The 16,867-nt window shown below is 42.9% G+C and overlaps 1 protein-coding gene and 1 long non-coding RNA gene across 2 annotated transcripts; one reads left to right on the forward strand and one right to left on the reverse strand.

Annotated features, from left to right (window-relative positions):
• The first annotated feature begins 365 nt into the window (after window positions 1–365).
• Window positions 366–2,870, forward strand: LOC123111542 (trafficking protein particle complex subunit 6b). The gene is made up of 4 exons (XM_044532345.1): window positions 366–675; window positions 1,520–1,637; window positions 1,712–1,940; window positions 2,636–2,870. Exons 1-4 carry the CDS (start codon window positions 524–526, stop codon window positions 2,662–2,664), a joined length of 528 nt encoding a protein of 175 aa, XP_044388280.1. The 5' UTR covers window positions 366–523; the 3' UTR covers window positions 2,665–2,870.
• Window positions 2,871–7,835: 4,965 nt separating this feature from the next.
• Window positions 7,836–15,390, reverse strand: LOC123116022 (uncharacterized). Its single transcript, XR_006456895.1, has 2 exons — window positions 15,229–15,390; window positions 7,836–8,114 (listed from the first exon to the last, which is right to left on the reverse strand). It is a non-coding gene; the product is annotated as an uncharacterized lncRNA (long non-coding RNA).
• Between the last annotated feature and the right edge of the window lie 1,477 nt (window positions 15,391–16,867).

The following is a 16,867-nucleotide window of genomic DNA, read 5'->3' on the forward strand; positions in this document are numbered from 1 at the left end:
TACTCTTGTGTGAAGTTTCATGAAAAAATACAAGAAAGATGTATTCTCATTAAAAAGGACAAAAAATCTGTACTATGAAAAAAAAAACAGTTTCAATGGACAGTAGGTCGGACTATATTTTTTTCACCACATATACATTTCCTGATATATTTTTATGAAACTTCGCATGAGAGTAGATTGGGCACCCAAGTTTGCTATGCCAAGATTTTTGATTTTTTTATTCTTTCTGGTATTTTTTTATTTATAATTTTCATATGGAGGGTGGAGCACCCAGATTTTTTTTTTTTTTTTGAGAACGGGTGGAGCACCCAGGTGCTGCCGTGTATTTTCCCTACGCATCACTTCTTTTTTCAGCATCGCCACGTAGTTTCGGACTCTCGGCCCGGTCGATCTCTCCACGGCGCAGCCCACAAGGCGCGTGGGGGGTCCCGACTCCCGACCGATCCTTTCCGCCGCTCAGCTAGCTACCTAGATCTCTCTTCCACAGGGGAAGTCGCCGAGGAGGAGGAGGGAGGACGAGAGTATGGGGCGGGAGGTGTCGGAGAGCTGCGTTGATGGGGTGGTGATGGAGATGGTGGCTGCCTACTGCGGCCGCTTCTACGCCGCCAAGCCGGAGCTCGCCGCCGGTCGCATTGAGGCCATCGGCTTCCAGGTTGGCCATCAGCTCTCCGAGAGGTAAATGAAGGAACACTCTCTCCCACTTCCCTTGCTTGGATCCCCGTTTCTTTCTTGGCTGGATCTGTAATCTGTTGCTTTGACTCGCACCGATCCGTCACGCCTCACCCCGTAGCAGATCATTAATTCCATGTTCGTCAAGCGGTGTGAGCTAATTGTCCGATTTGAGGCCAACTGCGTATGCGGATAAATCTTGAGATCTAATTCACAAATTCTTGGAAGGATTTTAATATAGTATAGATAGGAGCTAATTGCCTGATTTGGTTGGTGCCAAGATCAAGCAGTGACCTGACCTCTTGCCTGGCAGTTGATATTTCGGTTTCCTTGCAATCTACTGAATTCCTAGTACCTTGATTTTGGATTGCTATAGAATTACCAAGCTCATTTGAGCTTGAGCATGGGTCAATCCAGTGACCTACAAGATGATTATCTTCTCAAGTAGGACAATTTCATTGCCTATTTCTTTAAATTCCAGAATTTAAATATCATTTTATTTGTTCAGAATTTACAATTTAGTAATGCTAAAGGTTCCATTTCTTCCAATGGGCTATGTTGATGTACTTGCTGAATATAGATATATACAGTCTGGTACATTTATACATCTGATAACTGAGCACCATCCGCATCAACGCGCTACTATTGGTGTCATTAATATCAAACAGCCCTGCATACCTAGCCATATGCAGTATTTTAGTTAATAAACCTACAAGGCACTCACTTTACTGGGTGTTTGTTATTTAGCAGAATCTCTTTGACGTGCACTATTGCACTTGTAGCAGATCCTGAAAAGCGAGATGGACTTGTTCATGAGACAATCAAATTGACACTTTCTGTTCATATCCAGATATGCGATGGGGCGCCCTCGATTTACCGATCATCTTGAGGCAATCAAATTTATTTGCAAAGATTTTTGGTCAGAACTGTTCAAGAAGCAGATTGACAATCTGAAAACAAATCATAGGGTAATTGAACAGATAACTAACACTCCATATTTTCTGTCCATATTAGAACTTGATATTACTTGACTTGCATGCAGGGTACCTTCGTTCTTCAAGATAACCATTTCCGGTGGCTTACTCGTGTTTCTCTAGATCCAGCAGTAGAGAGCACTGATGCAACTGAGAATGACTCTGGGTCATTGGGTGATTCTGCAGCCCAAACAACAAGCATGCTTTTATATTTCCCATGTGGGTTAATAAGAGGTGCTCTCACAAACTTGGGAATTCCGTGTGCTGTCTCTGCAGATATGTCAAACCTTCCAGCATGTGAGTTGAACCATTCTTCTCCATGATCTTTAATTATGCGATCTAAAAAAGGAGGTTACACTATCCATTGGATAGTATTTCTAAGAACCTGTCACTCACCATACTTAGCACATCAACCCATAGTCATACAAGTATGTCTTCTCCTTGATCCATAGCTTGCAATTATTTGTGAGTTTGATTCAAAAGACACCATACATTATTTCCCATCTTGCGACCAGAAATCTAGTGGCATGGAGCTAGTTTAATGTAGCTCAGCACTTGTTGATACACATAAACTATATCAATCGTGGACCAGTATCTGTTTGAGTTCGTTTGGTCGTTCAACAATATAGAATGCATTTGTTTCATGTCTGCCTTTCCAGAGTAATTTCAGCTGTCTTTGCAAAACCTTTTCCTTCTGATGTTCCTTCAATTGAAATCTGAAAGTAATGCTCCCTTTTTGAATATTTCAAACCTCCTGGAAAGACACGGTTTTTATGTACGTTTAAGCTATTCATTAATAAAGTCAGCACCTATTGTGTGCATTTGGAGGGACATCACATTCGCTCTTCTTTATTTTGCAGTCCAGATTCCCCCCTTCCTTTTTAATTTACATTTGGAGTTGAACATGCCAATCAGTTTTCTATTTCCATCCACCACTTCATAAAGTCCGCATTTTATGGTCTCTGACAAATACACGATTTATCATTCAACAGGTTCTTTTGTGGTGCGCATAAAGACATGATCTGCGAGAAATAGAACAAGTCAGATATGAATGCCGGCCTGTGGTTCAAGTATTTTGGACGGTAAACTAAGAATGTTCAGATATTTTACTTGACTGTATTGTAGTGTTCCTCTATGGTCAAATTTCAAATATTTGTTGTTATTCTGTGATGCAAGGTACTGTAAAATATTTGGTCTGGCGAATGCACGTAGCTATCCAATTTTTCATCTGACCGTGTTGGTTTCTTTTTATTGTCACATGATAGTTTGGATGTTACTTACCGAAACTCTTAAGCTGTGTACTTACTACTACATCCATCGCACGCTAGAAAAGAAAGATGGATGTGCTAGGGTTGGTCAATGCCATCGTGGATAAGGGTCCTTAAACTGACTTGCTGCTATTTAAATGCCTTGGAAGCAGATAACTGCCCACATATTTTCCAGCATGGCCTACTGTTGCATGGGCATGATCACGCACTTAGCCAGATACGACATCTGGTTCAAGCGATTTGCCCACCTTCAGCTCTGTTTCGTGGTTCAGATCCGTAACCACCATCACCCTCGTAGCTGTCTGAGTTCGCTCTCCAGCTTTGAAATCGTGTGCAGCTTGCTGGCTACTCGTAGGTGCCACAGTATCATAGGCACGGTGAAGCGGCATTTGACACTGAGTGTTGGATCAGGTGGCACAACTGAAGAACATCACCAGGCGTCTGTAACTACAAGGTTCTGGGTGCCTCTTGTTCCCAAACAAGGGTGTTTATTTTCCCACCATCATATGTAATTCCTAGGTTCCAAAGAAACAGATGTATGTTTGAGAAAACTATAGTTACTCGGAAAAACAAACATAGGCTACGAGAGGCAGAATGGTGAGTAGAGGAGAACATGAGAGAGTGGATATATATGCAGAGAAGATGACCAAATGCGAGGGCCGCACAACAGCGGTTGGTATCAGCCTATTGAACAGAGCTAAAGTAGTGTAAGTGCAAGGGGCCTAGGACAACATATGCACATGTGTGTACTTTAGATAATTGTTTTCTTGCTCACTCACGATCCTGGAGACAAAAAACCTGGATCTTGTTATTTCAAGTGAAAATATTTCCCTTTTTCTAGAACACGGCCATTCCATCCATGAGTACTTCCTATTAATTTATGGTGGCTATGCCAAGATCACGACAAGTGCAGTAATTTGGTTCTTCATGGCTGTAAGAACTTACTAAAAATACATTAATTTGTAGTTTATTCAGGAAGACAAATAAGTGGCTCAAAAAGTGAAACATAACTCTATTTTGACATATATTTTCTGTGTACAACACAACTGAAAACGAAGGTCATTTAGAATGCCTGTAGCTTCTGCCACTTGGGTATTACAATCATTCTTGCTATGCAAATTAAATCATCTCTTAACCTTCTGCACCCAAACATCGGGAGAAGCCCCACCTTAGTCTAATCGCCATGGTATATCGTGTTCGACATCGAATGGTTGTCCAGACATTCCGATCCTTTTTGAATCCGTTCTTCAGACAATCTGACTGTCAGATGAGAGGCTGGTAATCGATCCACTGCCACTTAAGGCCTTGGAAGCTCATATTTTCCACCAGGGCGTTTGCATTGCACCAGCATGATCACACCCTTGACTGATATGCCATCTGGCTCAAGAGATTCAGCCATCTTCAGTTCTGTTTTGCGGTTCAGATCCGCAACCATTTGAGCCCTTAGAGCCGCCCGAGTTCGCCATCCAACTAGAGCATGAGAATGATCAAGAGACACCCGTGGAAACTGTTGGATCAGGAGGCACAACCGGAGAACATCGTCAGGCTTACGTAGCTACCAGGTTCCCGGTGCCTCCTGTTCCCAAGTCCCAACCAAAGGGTGTTTATTTTCCCACCATCATATGTAGTTGGACTCCAAACAAACATATACACGTTTGAGAACACTAGTTACCCGAGAGGCCAACGTAGACTACTGAGGCAGAAAGGTGAGCAGAAGAGAGTAGATATAGATGCAAAGAAGATGACCAAAGGTGACAGTCTCACAACAGCGGTTGGTATGGGTCTATTGAAGAAAGCTAAGGTAGTGTAGTTAGTGCAAGGGACATGTACCTTTTCTTGGTCGTTCGCTGTCCTCAAGACAAAATCCCTGGATCTTGTTTCCTCAAGTGAAGATTTCTTCTTCCTTCCAGAACATGCAGTGATGATACCGGGTGTATTGAACAACCGAGTTGAATGTCATTGCATTCTGCAAAGAAGCGGTACCCCTCTGTCAAATTGACATGTGACCCAGACCCGGCAAAGAAAACTATACAATGAGCTTCTCGACCGATCCATCCATGAGTACTTTGTACTTCCCCCGTTTACAAATATAAGTTGTTCTAATTTTTTTTTCTGAATGAGATGTATATATACACGTTTTAGTGTATTCATTCACTTATTTCAGCCCATATGTAGTTCATATTGAAATATGTAAAACATCTTATAATTCGAAACGGAGGGAGTATTAATTTGCGGTGGGCTATAGTACAACCACAACGAGTGCAGTATTTTTGCTATAAGAGCTTAAAAAACACTAATTTGTAGTTTGCACAAAAAAGTCTGGCGTGGCTCCGCAGGACTGGCGCATCCACCTCCTGTTGGCTCATCTCCCCGGTTGTGTTTAGTTGTGGTTGTGTGGACGGTGGTTCGTCACTAGTTGGTTATGGCTCTGGTGTTGTTTGCGGTTCGGCTTGCACTGCTCGAGGATGCATCTCTAGCTCCCCCGGTAATGCTTGGCTTCGTCTCCAGTGCTCAGTGCGCCCTTCTGCCTCCCCTGGATTGTGTTAGCTCACTCTTATGGCCCCTATTCTATGGCCTGGGTGGAGACAGGTCCGACAATGTTAGACAGGTGGCCCCTTCGCTCTCGGTGATTTTGGGTCGTCTATTCTCGTGCAGGTGGTTTGGCTCAAGAGTTGTGACAAAACTGTCCCCGTGATGTCTGTATTTCAGTCGTCGTCACGGTTGTCTGAGTTCGGGGTCATGTTGCTGCGGTTGTCTTCCAGGTTGCGGTAGACGATTCTTGCTTCCATGCCTTGTGTTGTAATTTTTGCTCTAGTCTAGGTTGCGTTTTGTCGTCTTGTTCTCGGATTGCCGACTTTTCGGGTTGATAATCCTTTTGTTAGTTAGGTTTGTTTGTTAAGTCGGACCTCAATAGTTGTTTTCTTTTTTGTTGTTATATCATCTTCGTTCTTACTGAATACACATCCAGCTCTTCTACTTGGTTCTAAAGAAAACAAAAAATATGTGGCTGAGACAGGAAAAGACTTTTTTGCAAAAAAGAGAGGAAAAGACTATTCTATTTTGATCCACATATTTTATTTGTGTACAACACAGTTGAAAAGATATACTGTTGATAAAACTTTGTATGTCAATGCATATAATCATTTCAAAAATATTGAGGATTAAAATTTGTTTTTATTTTTTTTCCTAAAAAGAGCTCATTGTAGCTGGATCAGGCTCCATTTCCACGTTTCGGATCATGGGCATCTTTTTGAAAATCAGAATGCCCTCAAATGTTAATGTGTGTATTTTGTTTTTATAAAAAATGGAAGAAAATATTGCTAATAAGGGAAGACATGTTGTTTCTCGCAAAGAGAGAGAGAGAGAGAGAGAGAGAGAGAGAGAGAAGGTAAGACATGCTGTATATGCATTTTTTTCAAAAAAAAAATACAGCGTGATTTATTATTAAAGTTCGCTGGAAGTACAAAGCAGCCAAAACGTAATAAAAATTACATTGAGGTTCCATATTTTGGCAGAACACCAACTAAACTATTGAATAATTGGTGTTCTGCCAAAATATGGAATCATAATTTGCTACTATTTCTCACGATCAAGACCGCCGGAGCAAGATGCATATGTCAACAGGTTTCAATGGTGGAAATTACGTTGCTTGAGAGATATCAAATGGGGGCCGCCCAATAAATTGTGTTTAGTTATTTTCGTATTTAATCTGTACTGGATACCTGCTAAAATAAAGCACGTGATCAGATTTGCCTCCTTAGTTGTTAGGTCCACAGTTAGAGACCGCTTAATAGACATAGAGAAGATTTTGCATGGTCAACTTAGGCAAGTTAGCTATACTAGTATATATAGAAAGCAGCAATATGGGTCATACCGGCATATAGTCTCGTTATCTGTACCGTCCAAACCACCAGAATAGTTGGTAGGCACGGCATTGAATGGAGCATGTGCGAGCGCCAGATATTGGAGTATACTGGTGATGGCTGTACACGAGAGCGTCTTTGGACCAGGGTAGATCGTATGTACTGGAGGTCCCAAGGGGCGGGATGGTGCAGTTTGACGGATGGACCGCTAGTTCAGGACCTGCATCCGTCATGTACCGTGGCCCAGAATTTTTCCTCTGTGTACACACGACCGCACAGAGTCCCTAGCACGCGGCTGCATCGGGCATCTGTTGCGACAATGGGCGGCCCTGTTTGCGCACTGCCGGCGTCTTTGCTCATCCGTTCACAATTGCAGGTTTGTATCGAAGGATCAGCAATGTAGTGGCGGCCAGAATAGTCTGTGGCGCACTGAACTAGCCTGTGGGAATAGTCGTCCATGGCGGCGCACTGTAGTGAGTCCGGGGAGTCTGCTATTAAGCCAGATCCACGAGCGCCCCGGGTGATTAAATGTACTTCCTCTGAAAATCCTGAACTGAAACCGTGTGAAGCTGAACACAGTGACAAATTTACCGTTTTCTGTAGTCTGGTGCTATAGCTTAGTAGATTTAGCATTGCTGTCATTCATAATGATGCAACGAATGAACAACATAAGCAAGTACCTGGTTTAGTACTAGCAATTTCTTGGAGCAAAGAGCAAACAGTAAGGCTCGTTTAGAATTACAAACATAGAACCATTATATTGAACTGGATATATGTACAACACATGAAAATTCAGTAAATCAACATGAGAATTGGTGGTAATTTTTCACCATTATAGCTGCATTTCATACATCAGTTCAGCGCTCATACTATTCAATTTCCCAAATGCCACCCGGCACGCAGGAAAGTGCAGCATGTTGAGAGTTCTGTTGAAACATAAATTCATTCTCTGCTATAGGATAGGACTGAAACAAATTCATTCCTCTACTCACTGCAAAACGATCATCGCATATGTGTACAATGCTTAATCTAAGGTAAACGCAGCTGGCAACAGAATAGGAGCCCAAACACATTAACTACATCTTTGTTCAAGCAGTTTCTGAATTTTTGAACAGCGAGACCAGCCCAAAATAGATTTCCTACTGTCAGGAGAATGGAGCAAGTTTAGCTAGCAGAAATAGAAGAACTACTGGGTTTTCCAGAACCCCTATCTTAGTGCAAAAAAAATGGGATTCACATGGCCAAGGCAACAACAAGCGAACCGTGAAGCTACAGTCAGGAGTCCTGCTCTGTTCTTTCTCTACACTGCATCGACATCGCATACCGCACCTCCACATGGGCTGAATTAGCAAAAACATCGAAGCAGTTAGACACACATCATGTCACAGGTACTGCAACAGGTTAATGAAAATATCAAGAAGAAAGCTGAAGTCCAAAAACGCAAAACAAGGTAATGCATACAAAAAGCTAGTTTTCATACAGTGCTAAGAGATACAACCTGAATTTTGTCCACGCATGAATCAAAACATTACAGTAGGCTAAATAGTAGAAATTGGTATCTTCTCTGTGAAGTTTAAATGAGCAGGCTGAAGTGATTTGGGCTTCTGAAGTTGCAAAGTCTTCTACTAGCAACATATAGTATTAAATTGAAAAACTGAATTGTCTGAATTAAAAACCAAACACCAACTAGCTTAAGACAACCTACTAGCGTGTGCCCATAAATCCAGCAGGCAAAATGTCGTGCCAATAGTTTTGCAATCAAGAAGATAGTTGGTGTACAAAACCAAAAAGCAATGTAATGTGCATGCAGAAACTAATTTCTATGTAGTGTTTGTGGGATACAACATGAAATTTCTGTCTGAATTACAATTGCCTAAATAATATAGAAATCAATATCTTCAATGTGAAGCTGAACTTATATGACTGGACTGATTTGAGTTTTCAGGTTCCAAGACTGGGAATATGTAACCAACTAATCATCAGGCTACACAAACAGATTAATCCAATCCAACAGACACAATGCAAGTACAAAAGTTCAAAGAATTGCCAAGTCCTAACTGAAACCGTTCCAGTAAACAATTTCAGTACACCGTTTTCCAGCACAAGCTGATCAGTACTCCATTAAAACAGAACCCAAAAGATCTTATCAATGCAGCAAACAATACATATATCTTGCAAACAATACTAAACAATATTGATGTGAGTACAACATGCAATACAATTGTGCACACTGATCCCTAGGTGGACCAACGTCTCCGATAATGCTACCATATGGTAGTACAACCCACATTGAATTTTCGGTATATATAGTCCTTGAATGGTCCTGTAAAAGGAGGTTATATTTTGGAGTTTTAGGTTATATTCTCGAGTTTAGACAACATGTGTATCGTCTATTAAGCGGTCCTCTTTGGGTGTCGTTATTATTTATCTTGTGTGAATTTTCTGCGTGAAAGTGGCACTTGGCTCGAGGCCCGTCGTTCTTGACGGGTTGCGTGCTGGTTACGTCTACTACGGCGGGAGGTTCTTCGTGTGTTGAGGAATTGTCCTTTGGTCGTTGTTACCCCAACTTTAGGTTACACATACTGCTCGTGTAATTGGGAGTAATTTTTTATCGGTGGATCTTGGAGGTTATTGTATCGCGAAAGATCAGGTCAAATCAGCGGCATGGCTGATGTCGTGCCTATATCATCAGGTGGCAGGCACGACTGAGAATATCACCAGAATGTCGTAGCTAGTAGGTTCCAGGTGCCTCATGTTCCCAAACAAGGATATTTATTTTCCTGCCATCATATGTAATTGGTAGACTCGAAACGAACATATGTATGTTTGGGAAGACTAGTTACTCAGAAAGGCCAACGTAGGCAACAAGAGGCAGAAGGGTGAGGAGAGGAGAACATCAGAGAGTGGATATATATGCAGAGAAAGATGATCAAAGGTGAGAGCCTCACAACAACGGTTGGTATGAGTCTATTGAACAAAGCTAAAGTAGTGTAGTCAGTGTAAGGGGCCTAGGATAACATATGCACATGTGTGTACTTTAGATAATTGTTTCTTGCTCACTCACAATTCCGCAGACAAAAAAACTTGGATCTTGTTTTTTCAAGTGAAAATATTTTCCTTTTTCTAGAACACGTCGTGACTATACCGAGCATCTTCTGTATTATACAATTGGTATTACCAAAGATGATGAAAGTACAAACTCACAACTATTTATGCGCTGGAGAGACAGTTCTGTCTTTTGTGCTGAAGCTATTTATAAATCACAGGCAAAAACTGATGAAATCAAGGGGCATTACTTGAATGTGATTGCAAGCACGTGTAAGAAATAATTATCACCGCAATAAAATGATTAAGAGAGCTGTACTTGCGAGAGAGTAGAATGTTACTCCAAAGAAGCACCACCTCTCTTAAATGACCAACAACCCAGAACCCCACAACGAGTTCTATACAATGGGCTTCTCGACCGTTCCATCCCTGAGCACTTTGTATTAATTTGCGGTGGCTAGATCACGAGGAGTGGAGTAATTTGGCTCTTTATATCTGTAAGAACTTATTAGAAATAAATTTATTTGTAGTTTGCTCAGCAAGACAAATTTGTGGCTCAAAACGTTGTGGACATGACAAGTGAAAACGGAGGTCATTTAGTACAAGTAATACGTCCTTAGTGCAGCATGTTAGCTTCTGCCACTTCTGCATCGTTACAAATAGCAGGTATTACAATCATTCATGCTATGCAAATTAAATCATCTCCTAACCTTATCCACCCAAACACCACGCTAGCCTAATTGCCATGGTACATCGTGTTGTGCACGCGGTGAGATTTCTTCAAATCATTCAAAAAAGGTAAAAGATTCTCCAGACAATCCTTTTTGAATGAGAGGCTTCTAAATGGTGCAGTACCACTGAAGGCCCTGGAGCCACATGATCGCCCGCATATTTTCCACCGGGGCGTTTGCATTGCACCGGCAGGATCACACCCTTGACTGATATGCCATCTGGTTCAAGAGATTCAGTCATCCTGAGTTTTGTTTTACGGTTCAGATCCACAACCACCTCATCTCTTAGTGCCGGCCGAGTTCGCTATCCAGCAACGAAAATCAGGGCAACTTGCTAGCTACTCGTAGGCAGCACTGCGGGATGGGGATGATGGAGAGGCAGCCGAGGGCATTGTCCGATCAGGCGGCACAACTGGATCACACCGTCAGAATTATGTAGCTAGTAGGTTCCCAATGCCTCATATTCCCAAACCAAGGGTGTTTATTTTCCCACCATCATATATGATTCGACTCCAAACAAACATATATGTCATCCGGAAAGACCAACGTAGGCTACAAGAGGCGGATGGGTGAGTGGGGGAGAATATGAGAGAGTAGATAAATTATATATGCAGAGAAGGCGAGAGCCTCTCAACAGCGGTTGGTGTGAGTCTACTGAACGAAACTAAAGTAGTGTAGTTAGTGCAAGGGACGTGTACTTTTTCGGCTCGAGGATTCTCGTGCAAATGGTTTGGCTCGAGGGCTGTGGCCGGGTTGTCCCTGTAATGTTTTGTGATCCCGTTGTTGTCCTCGTTGTCATGGATGTCGAGTTTGGGTTGTATTGTTTGCGGTTGTGTTCTAGGTTTTGCGGTTGATGGTTTCTCGCTTCCATTCCTTGTGTCGTAACTTTTACTTTAGTCTAGGTTGGGTTTGGTCGTCATCTCCTTTCGGATTGCCAACTTTCCGGGTTGATAATCATTTTGTCAGTTAGGTTTGTCCGCTGAGTCGGATCTCTATAGCAGTGTATGAGTCGTCTTTTCTGATGTTGTATCATCTTCTTTCTTATTGAATATACACATACAACTCTCCTGCGTGGCTCTAAAGAAAAAGACCACTCTAGTTTGATCCACATATTTTATTTGTGTACAACACAGCTGAAAAGATATACTGCCGATAAAACTTTATATGTACATGTATTCTTTTCCTAAAATCTAAAAAGCGGCCGGCCACCATCTGGTAGAAACGAGCGGCCGCGCTAGCCGACAACCCTTTGTTCCGCTCGCTCACAGCGGCTCTGGTTCTTTCTTTCCCTCCGCTCGCTCACTCTCTCCACCAAACCGTGTTTCTTTGCCCCGAGCGGCCTCGCTACCGGCAAATCAGCACACGCGCTCGTCCACCTCTTGCATCTTATCCATTCGCCCCACCTCCGACTACCTGCCGTCCCGCACTGCTGCTCACCTCCCTGCGACCCGGCCGCCTCCTGCCCCTTCTCCAGGCCACGCGCCCGCCTCCTGCTCCTTCTCCAGGCCACGCGCCCTTCCGCCGAGCTCCTCCTCCCGGCGATGTGGCTACCGCCCCGTTCCTCCTCCCGGCATCGACGCTCCCGGAGGTCGAGGGAGATGCGGCGGATCCGGCGGTGCAGGCTGAGCAGATCAGCCGGGGCCGTGGAGCCGGAGAAGCATCGCCGCCGTCTCCTCCTCCACTGTCCACTTTCCTAAGGGGGCGCCGTCAGAGCTCTTGGGAGGGGACATACAGGTAGGAGACCGTCTCTCTCCGGATCCATCGATCCAACAGGCTGGGATGGGGGAAAGAGCGCGGGTGACCGGATCTGTCGTGGTCACGCGTGGATGATGGGGCGGTGGCGTGCAAGCATCGTGGTCATGGATGTGGAAAAGGAGCGTGGACGGGATGGAGAAGTCAGCAGCAGGGGTTTCCGCCGCCGGCCTTGTTGTGTAGTACAAGGGCGTGGTGGTCGGATCCATGGTGGCTGGGGTCGGACTACAGGGATGCAGCGTGCAAGCTTCGCTATGGTGGCGGATTGGTAGTTGATCTGCTAGGGGAAGGTAGAGCATTAGCCCCAGGTGCTTTTCGCATGATTTTTGCTGATTTTAAGAGGAGGAATTGCTATGTGTAGTTAGTCTGTTTTTTTACAACTAGGGCCCTGTTCCTGTGCAATTTATCATAGCCACTAGCCAAATTTTTAAGTCAGTTTTTTGTTGTTAGTTCTGTGCAAGTAGGGGCGCTTCCCTGTGCAACTAGGATGCCTTCCTATGCAATCTATTACATCTGGTAGCCAAATTTTGTAAGCAAACTAGGCAAAATAAATTTTATTCTCTGAATATCAGTTTTTTTATGTTAGTTCTCTGCAACTAGGGGTTCCTTAGCAATCTATCATATCTTTGTAGCCCAATTTGTAAGCAAACTACGCAAATAATTCTCGTTCTCTCTGTATATCAGTTTTTGGTGTCAGTTCTGTGCAACTTGAGGAGCATTCCTGTGCAATCTATCCCAAATTTGTAAGCAAACTAGGCAACTAATTTTATTTTAGTTCACTGGGGTCTGGGATCCTGCGCAACTAGGGATACATTACTGTGCAACCAGAGGAAATGTGCTTGATAGTGAAACAGAGGTTCATATTTTCTTTTTCTTTTATCCTATGGCCATTTATTTATACTCTTTTCTTTTACCCTCTTTGTAGTTCAATATTTTTTATTCATTGTAGGGTTCTCCAAATAGGACCTCTTGGCGGAATTCAAAACGGGCGGCTAAGCGACAACCACGTGGCGCTGATAATGACGGGGATGGAGAGGATGATGATGTGTCCTAAAGAGTATATAAATGAGTTGGCATCCTCAGTCTTTTCTAGTTGCACAAGAGTACCTGATAATTGGCATCCTCAGTATTTCTAGTTGCACAATACCATCCAACTAGTTGACATCCTAGTATTTTTGTAGTTGCATTGACACCCTCAGGTGAATGTGCAATTTTTTGATTGGTCATGCAAGTGCTGAATAGTTCTTTTCCCAAGAGTATCTAATTAATTGGCATCCTCAAGATTTATAGTTGCACACGAGTATTCAATTAGTTGGTGTCCTTAGCATTTCTACTTGCACAAACAGTATCCTACTAATTGACATCCTCAGCCACAAGAAAACTATTTTTTAGTCCCATCTTCAAATTTTTGAGGGTTGCCCAAGAGTATCTAATGATTTGGCACCCTCAGTCTTTCTAGTTGCACAGGAGTATTTAATTAGTTGGCATTCTGAGCATTTTCTAGTTACACAATAGCATCTAACTAGTTGACATCCTCTGCATTTTGTAGTTGCACAAGTAACATAATATAAGTTGGCATCGTCAGCCTTTTTTATTCAGCCGCTGTGGTAACATAAAGTTCTATCAGGAATACTTTTTACTCCACATACATGCAGCCAAGTGTATGAATTTTCATACATGGTTGCAGAAGGACTAATTAAGCATTGGCATGCTCTACTTTCTCAGTTGCTCAACGTTGCCATCTTCAAGTTTTTTAGAATTGTCCCAAGAGTATGTAACGACTTGGCATCCTCTGGCTTTCTAGTTGCAAAATAGTATCTAATTAGTTGGCAACCTCGGTAATTCTAGTTGCACAACAATATACAACTAGTTGACATCCTCATCTTCTCTAGTTGCACAAGAACTCAGATTAGTTCCATCTTAAAAAAATTGAGGTTTTCCCTACAATATGTAGCGACTTGACACCCTTAGGCTTTCTAGTTGCAGAAGAGTATCTATTTAGTTGGCACCCTCGGCAATTCTAGTTGGACAACATTATCCAAGTAGTTGACATCCTCAGCCTCTCTAGTTGCACAAGAATTCAGATTAATCCCATCTTAAAAAAATTGAGGATTGCCCAACGGTATCTAATCACTTGGCACCCTCAGGCTTTCTAGTTGCAGAAGATTATCTATTTAGTTGGCACCCTCTACAATTCTAGTTGGACAACATTATCCAAGTAGTTGACATCCTCAGCCTCTCTAGTTGCACAAGAATATCTCATTAGTTGGCATCATCAGCATTTCTAGTCGCACAAGAATATCTCATTAGTTGTCATCACTAGCATTTCTAGTTGGAGAACAAACAGGATATCAAGTTGCCATCCTCAACATTTTAATCTAGTTTTCCAGAGAACAAATATTTGTATGTAATGATAACTAATCACCTTTGCCTTTTTTACAAACCCCGAGATATTGTTCCAGGAAATGAGAGTAATGAAGCATATAATGTTGAACGATAGTCACAAGCTGGCTACCTGATGGAGACTACGCTGGATACCTGATGTTTGAGTTGGATAGAATACATGTTTTAGTTGGCTATAATACATGGGTACCTGCACACAACCTTGTGTATGCTTGTTGCACACATCCAGGGGAAAGTTGGCTATTTAACCATGTTTAGTTGCACAGGGAACTACATCAACCTTTTTTCTACTATGATGCATTTTTTCACCCGTGAATATGTTTGTTTGCACACATCCATGTGAAAGTTGGTTTGAAACCATGGTTTTCTTGCATAGGGAACTGAATTTCTTATGCTTTTACTTGATCTTCTTTCTCTGCTCAAAATCATGGAGTTTTTTTACTTGATTTGGGAGATTCGGAGAAAAAGGGCAAGGGGGATAGTCAACAAGGTTTGGACATGGGAGAGGAGAAGGATTTCTTACCTTGACGTTGCTTGGTAAGCTTCTCTTCTCTTCTTCCTGTTTTTCTAACCAAGATCTCCTCACCTTGGCTGCTTTGCCATGGCAGCTCTACAGGATCTGGTTCATGGCATTGGATCTGGTTTCTTTCATGGGGAAGAAGCAAACGACCAGCGAGGGAGAGAGGGTGGGCGAGAGGGGCGTGGGGGGCGCTAGTAGTTTGATGGGTATCACGTGACAGCGACGGGTGGTGAGGGGACTCTGTTAATCTGTTTTTTCCTTTGTTTGCGCGTGGGAACAGCTGGCGCGAAGGATCTTTCCTTCCTGGGACCAGGGAACAAACGCTTACCTTTTCTGGCCTGCCGCTCGCGAGCGCTAGCGAGCACCCTGCCGCTCGCTAGACGCGTCCTATTCTTTTTCTTCATTTTTTTGGAGGATCTTTTTCCTAGAAGCGCTAATTGTAGCCCAGGCTCCATTTCCACCTTTTGGATCATGAGCATCTTTTAGAAAATCTAAATGCCCTCCAAAGTTAATGCGTGTAGTTTGTTTTATAAACAATGGAAGAAAATATGCTAGCAAGGGAAGGCATGTCGTATATTTTTCCCGGAATAGCCGACTCTATTATAAAAGTTCATGGAAGTACAAAACACCCGAGGTAAAATAAAATTACATTGAGGTCCATGGACTATTGAACGACCACTACCGTCGGTAGAACGAGATGGCGATGCGCCACTGTCACCGCTCCCATACTAGAGCCGGTCTGACCTTGTCGATGACAGCTAGGAAGTCTTCCTGCACGTCGCGCATGCATGAGAGAAACCCTAACCTTGCCGCACCAACAAGACGACGGGAATCTACACCGGACCTCTGTCGAGTCTGTCCTAACAGACATATTCAGGGAGGATCGAAGCACGAAAGAGCAACTCGAAGATGAAGCGCTGCCATCCGTCCAAGAGCCGCCAATGCAAGGGCTAAAACCCGCCTTTTTGTTGTGTGTGGGGGGAGGGGGGTGCGGGGACTAAAAAACCTAACTTAAACTACTAGCCAAAGCCGAGGCACCGGAATTCCCCTCACTGCCACCAGCCGCCAGAGTGGTAGGCAGAGGGAGGAGAATCCATGGACTAGCCAATGGAGCTTGAAGGGAAGGAGAACTTTGCCCTAGTCTCCTGTGAGGAAAAGGAAACGAGTCTGTTGTATATAAACTTCGAACTACTTTAGAACACACAAAGAAGATAATGACCTCTTTTTTGCGGTAAAACAATTAGAATGACAAGCATAGGATTCTTTGCAAGAGTATAGGGTTGATGAGAACTCTCTGTAATCTAGTGCAGAAAAAGTCTGAGTTGTATTCCTACGAATTAAACAAACCCGCATGGGAGAAATTTGAAGGACTAGAATCCTAAATAAATCTTTTAAAAATATCAGGGTCAAACTAACAAGAGTAGAGATGAAACCCAACAGAAATCTATAGAACTTGAAAGAGAAGAAAGAAAGTACAAGTAAACTAAGGATAGGAAAGTAATTAAGCTTGTGGTACCTAACTACCATTTGTTCCTATCAAAAGCGAAATCTCTAGGTACATTCCGAACCTTCGAATCTCTATTTACGGCATTCTCCCTTGTCAACTTTGGTCCCCCTACAACTGACAGGTTGTTGCCTCTAC

The sequence above is a fragment of the Triticum aestivum genome, chromosome 5B (assembly GCF_018294505.1).
Source record: "Triticum aestivum cultivar Chinese Spring chromosome 5B, IWGSC CS RefSeq v2.1, whole genome shotgun sequence".
Classification (NCBI taxonomy): domain Eukaryota; kingdom Viridiplantae; phylum Streptophyta; class Magnoliopsida; order Poales; family Poaceae; genus Triticum; species Triticum aestivum.

Coding starts and splice junctions, on each gene's coding strand:
- LOC123111542 (XM_044532345.1), top strand. CDS start 524: ATGGGGCGGGAGGTGTCGGAGAGCTGCGTTGATGGGGTGGTGATGGAG. Junction 676..1,519: donor GGCCATCAGCTCTCCGAGAG/GTAAATGAAGGA, acceptor GTTCATATCCAG/ATATGCGATGGGGCGCCCTC. Junction 1,638..1,711: donor ATCTGAAAACAAATCATAGG/GTAATTGAACAG, acceptor ACTTGCATGCAG/GGTACCTTCGTTCTTCAAGA.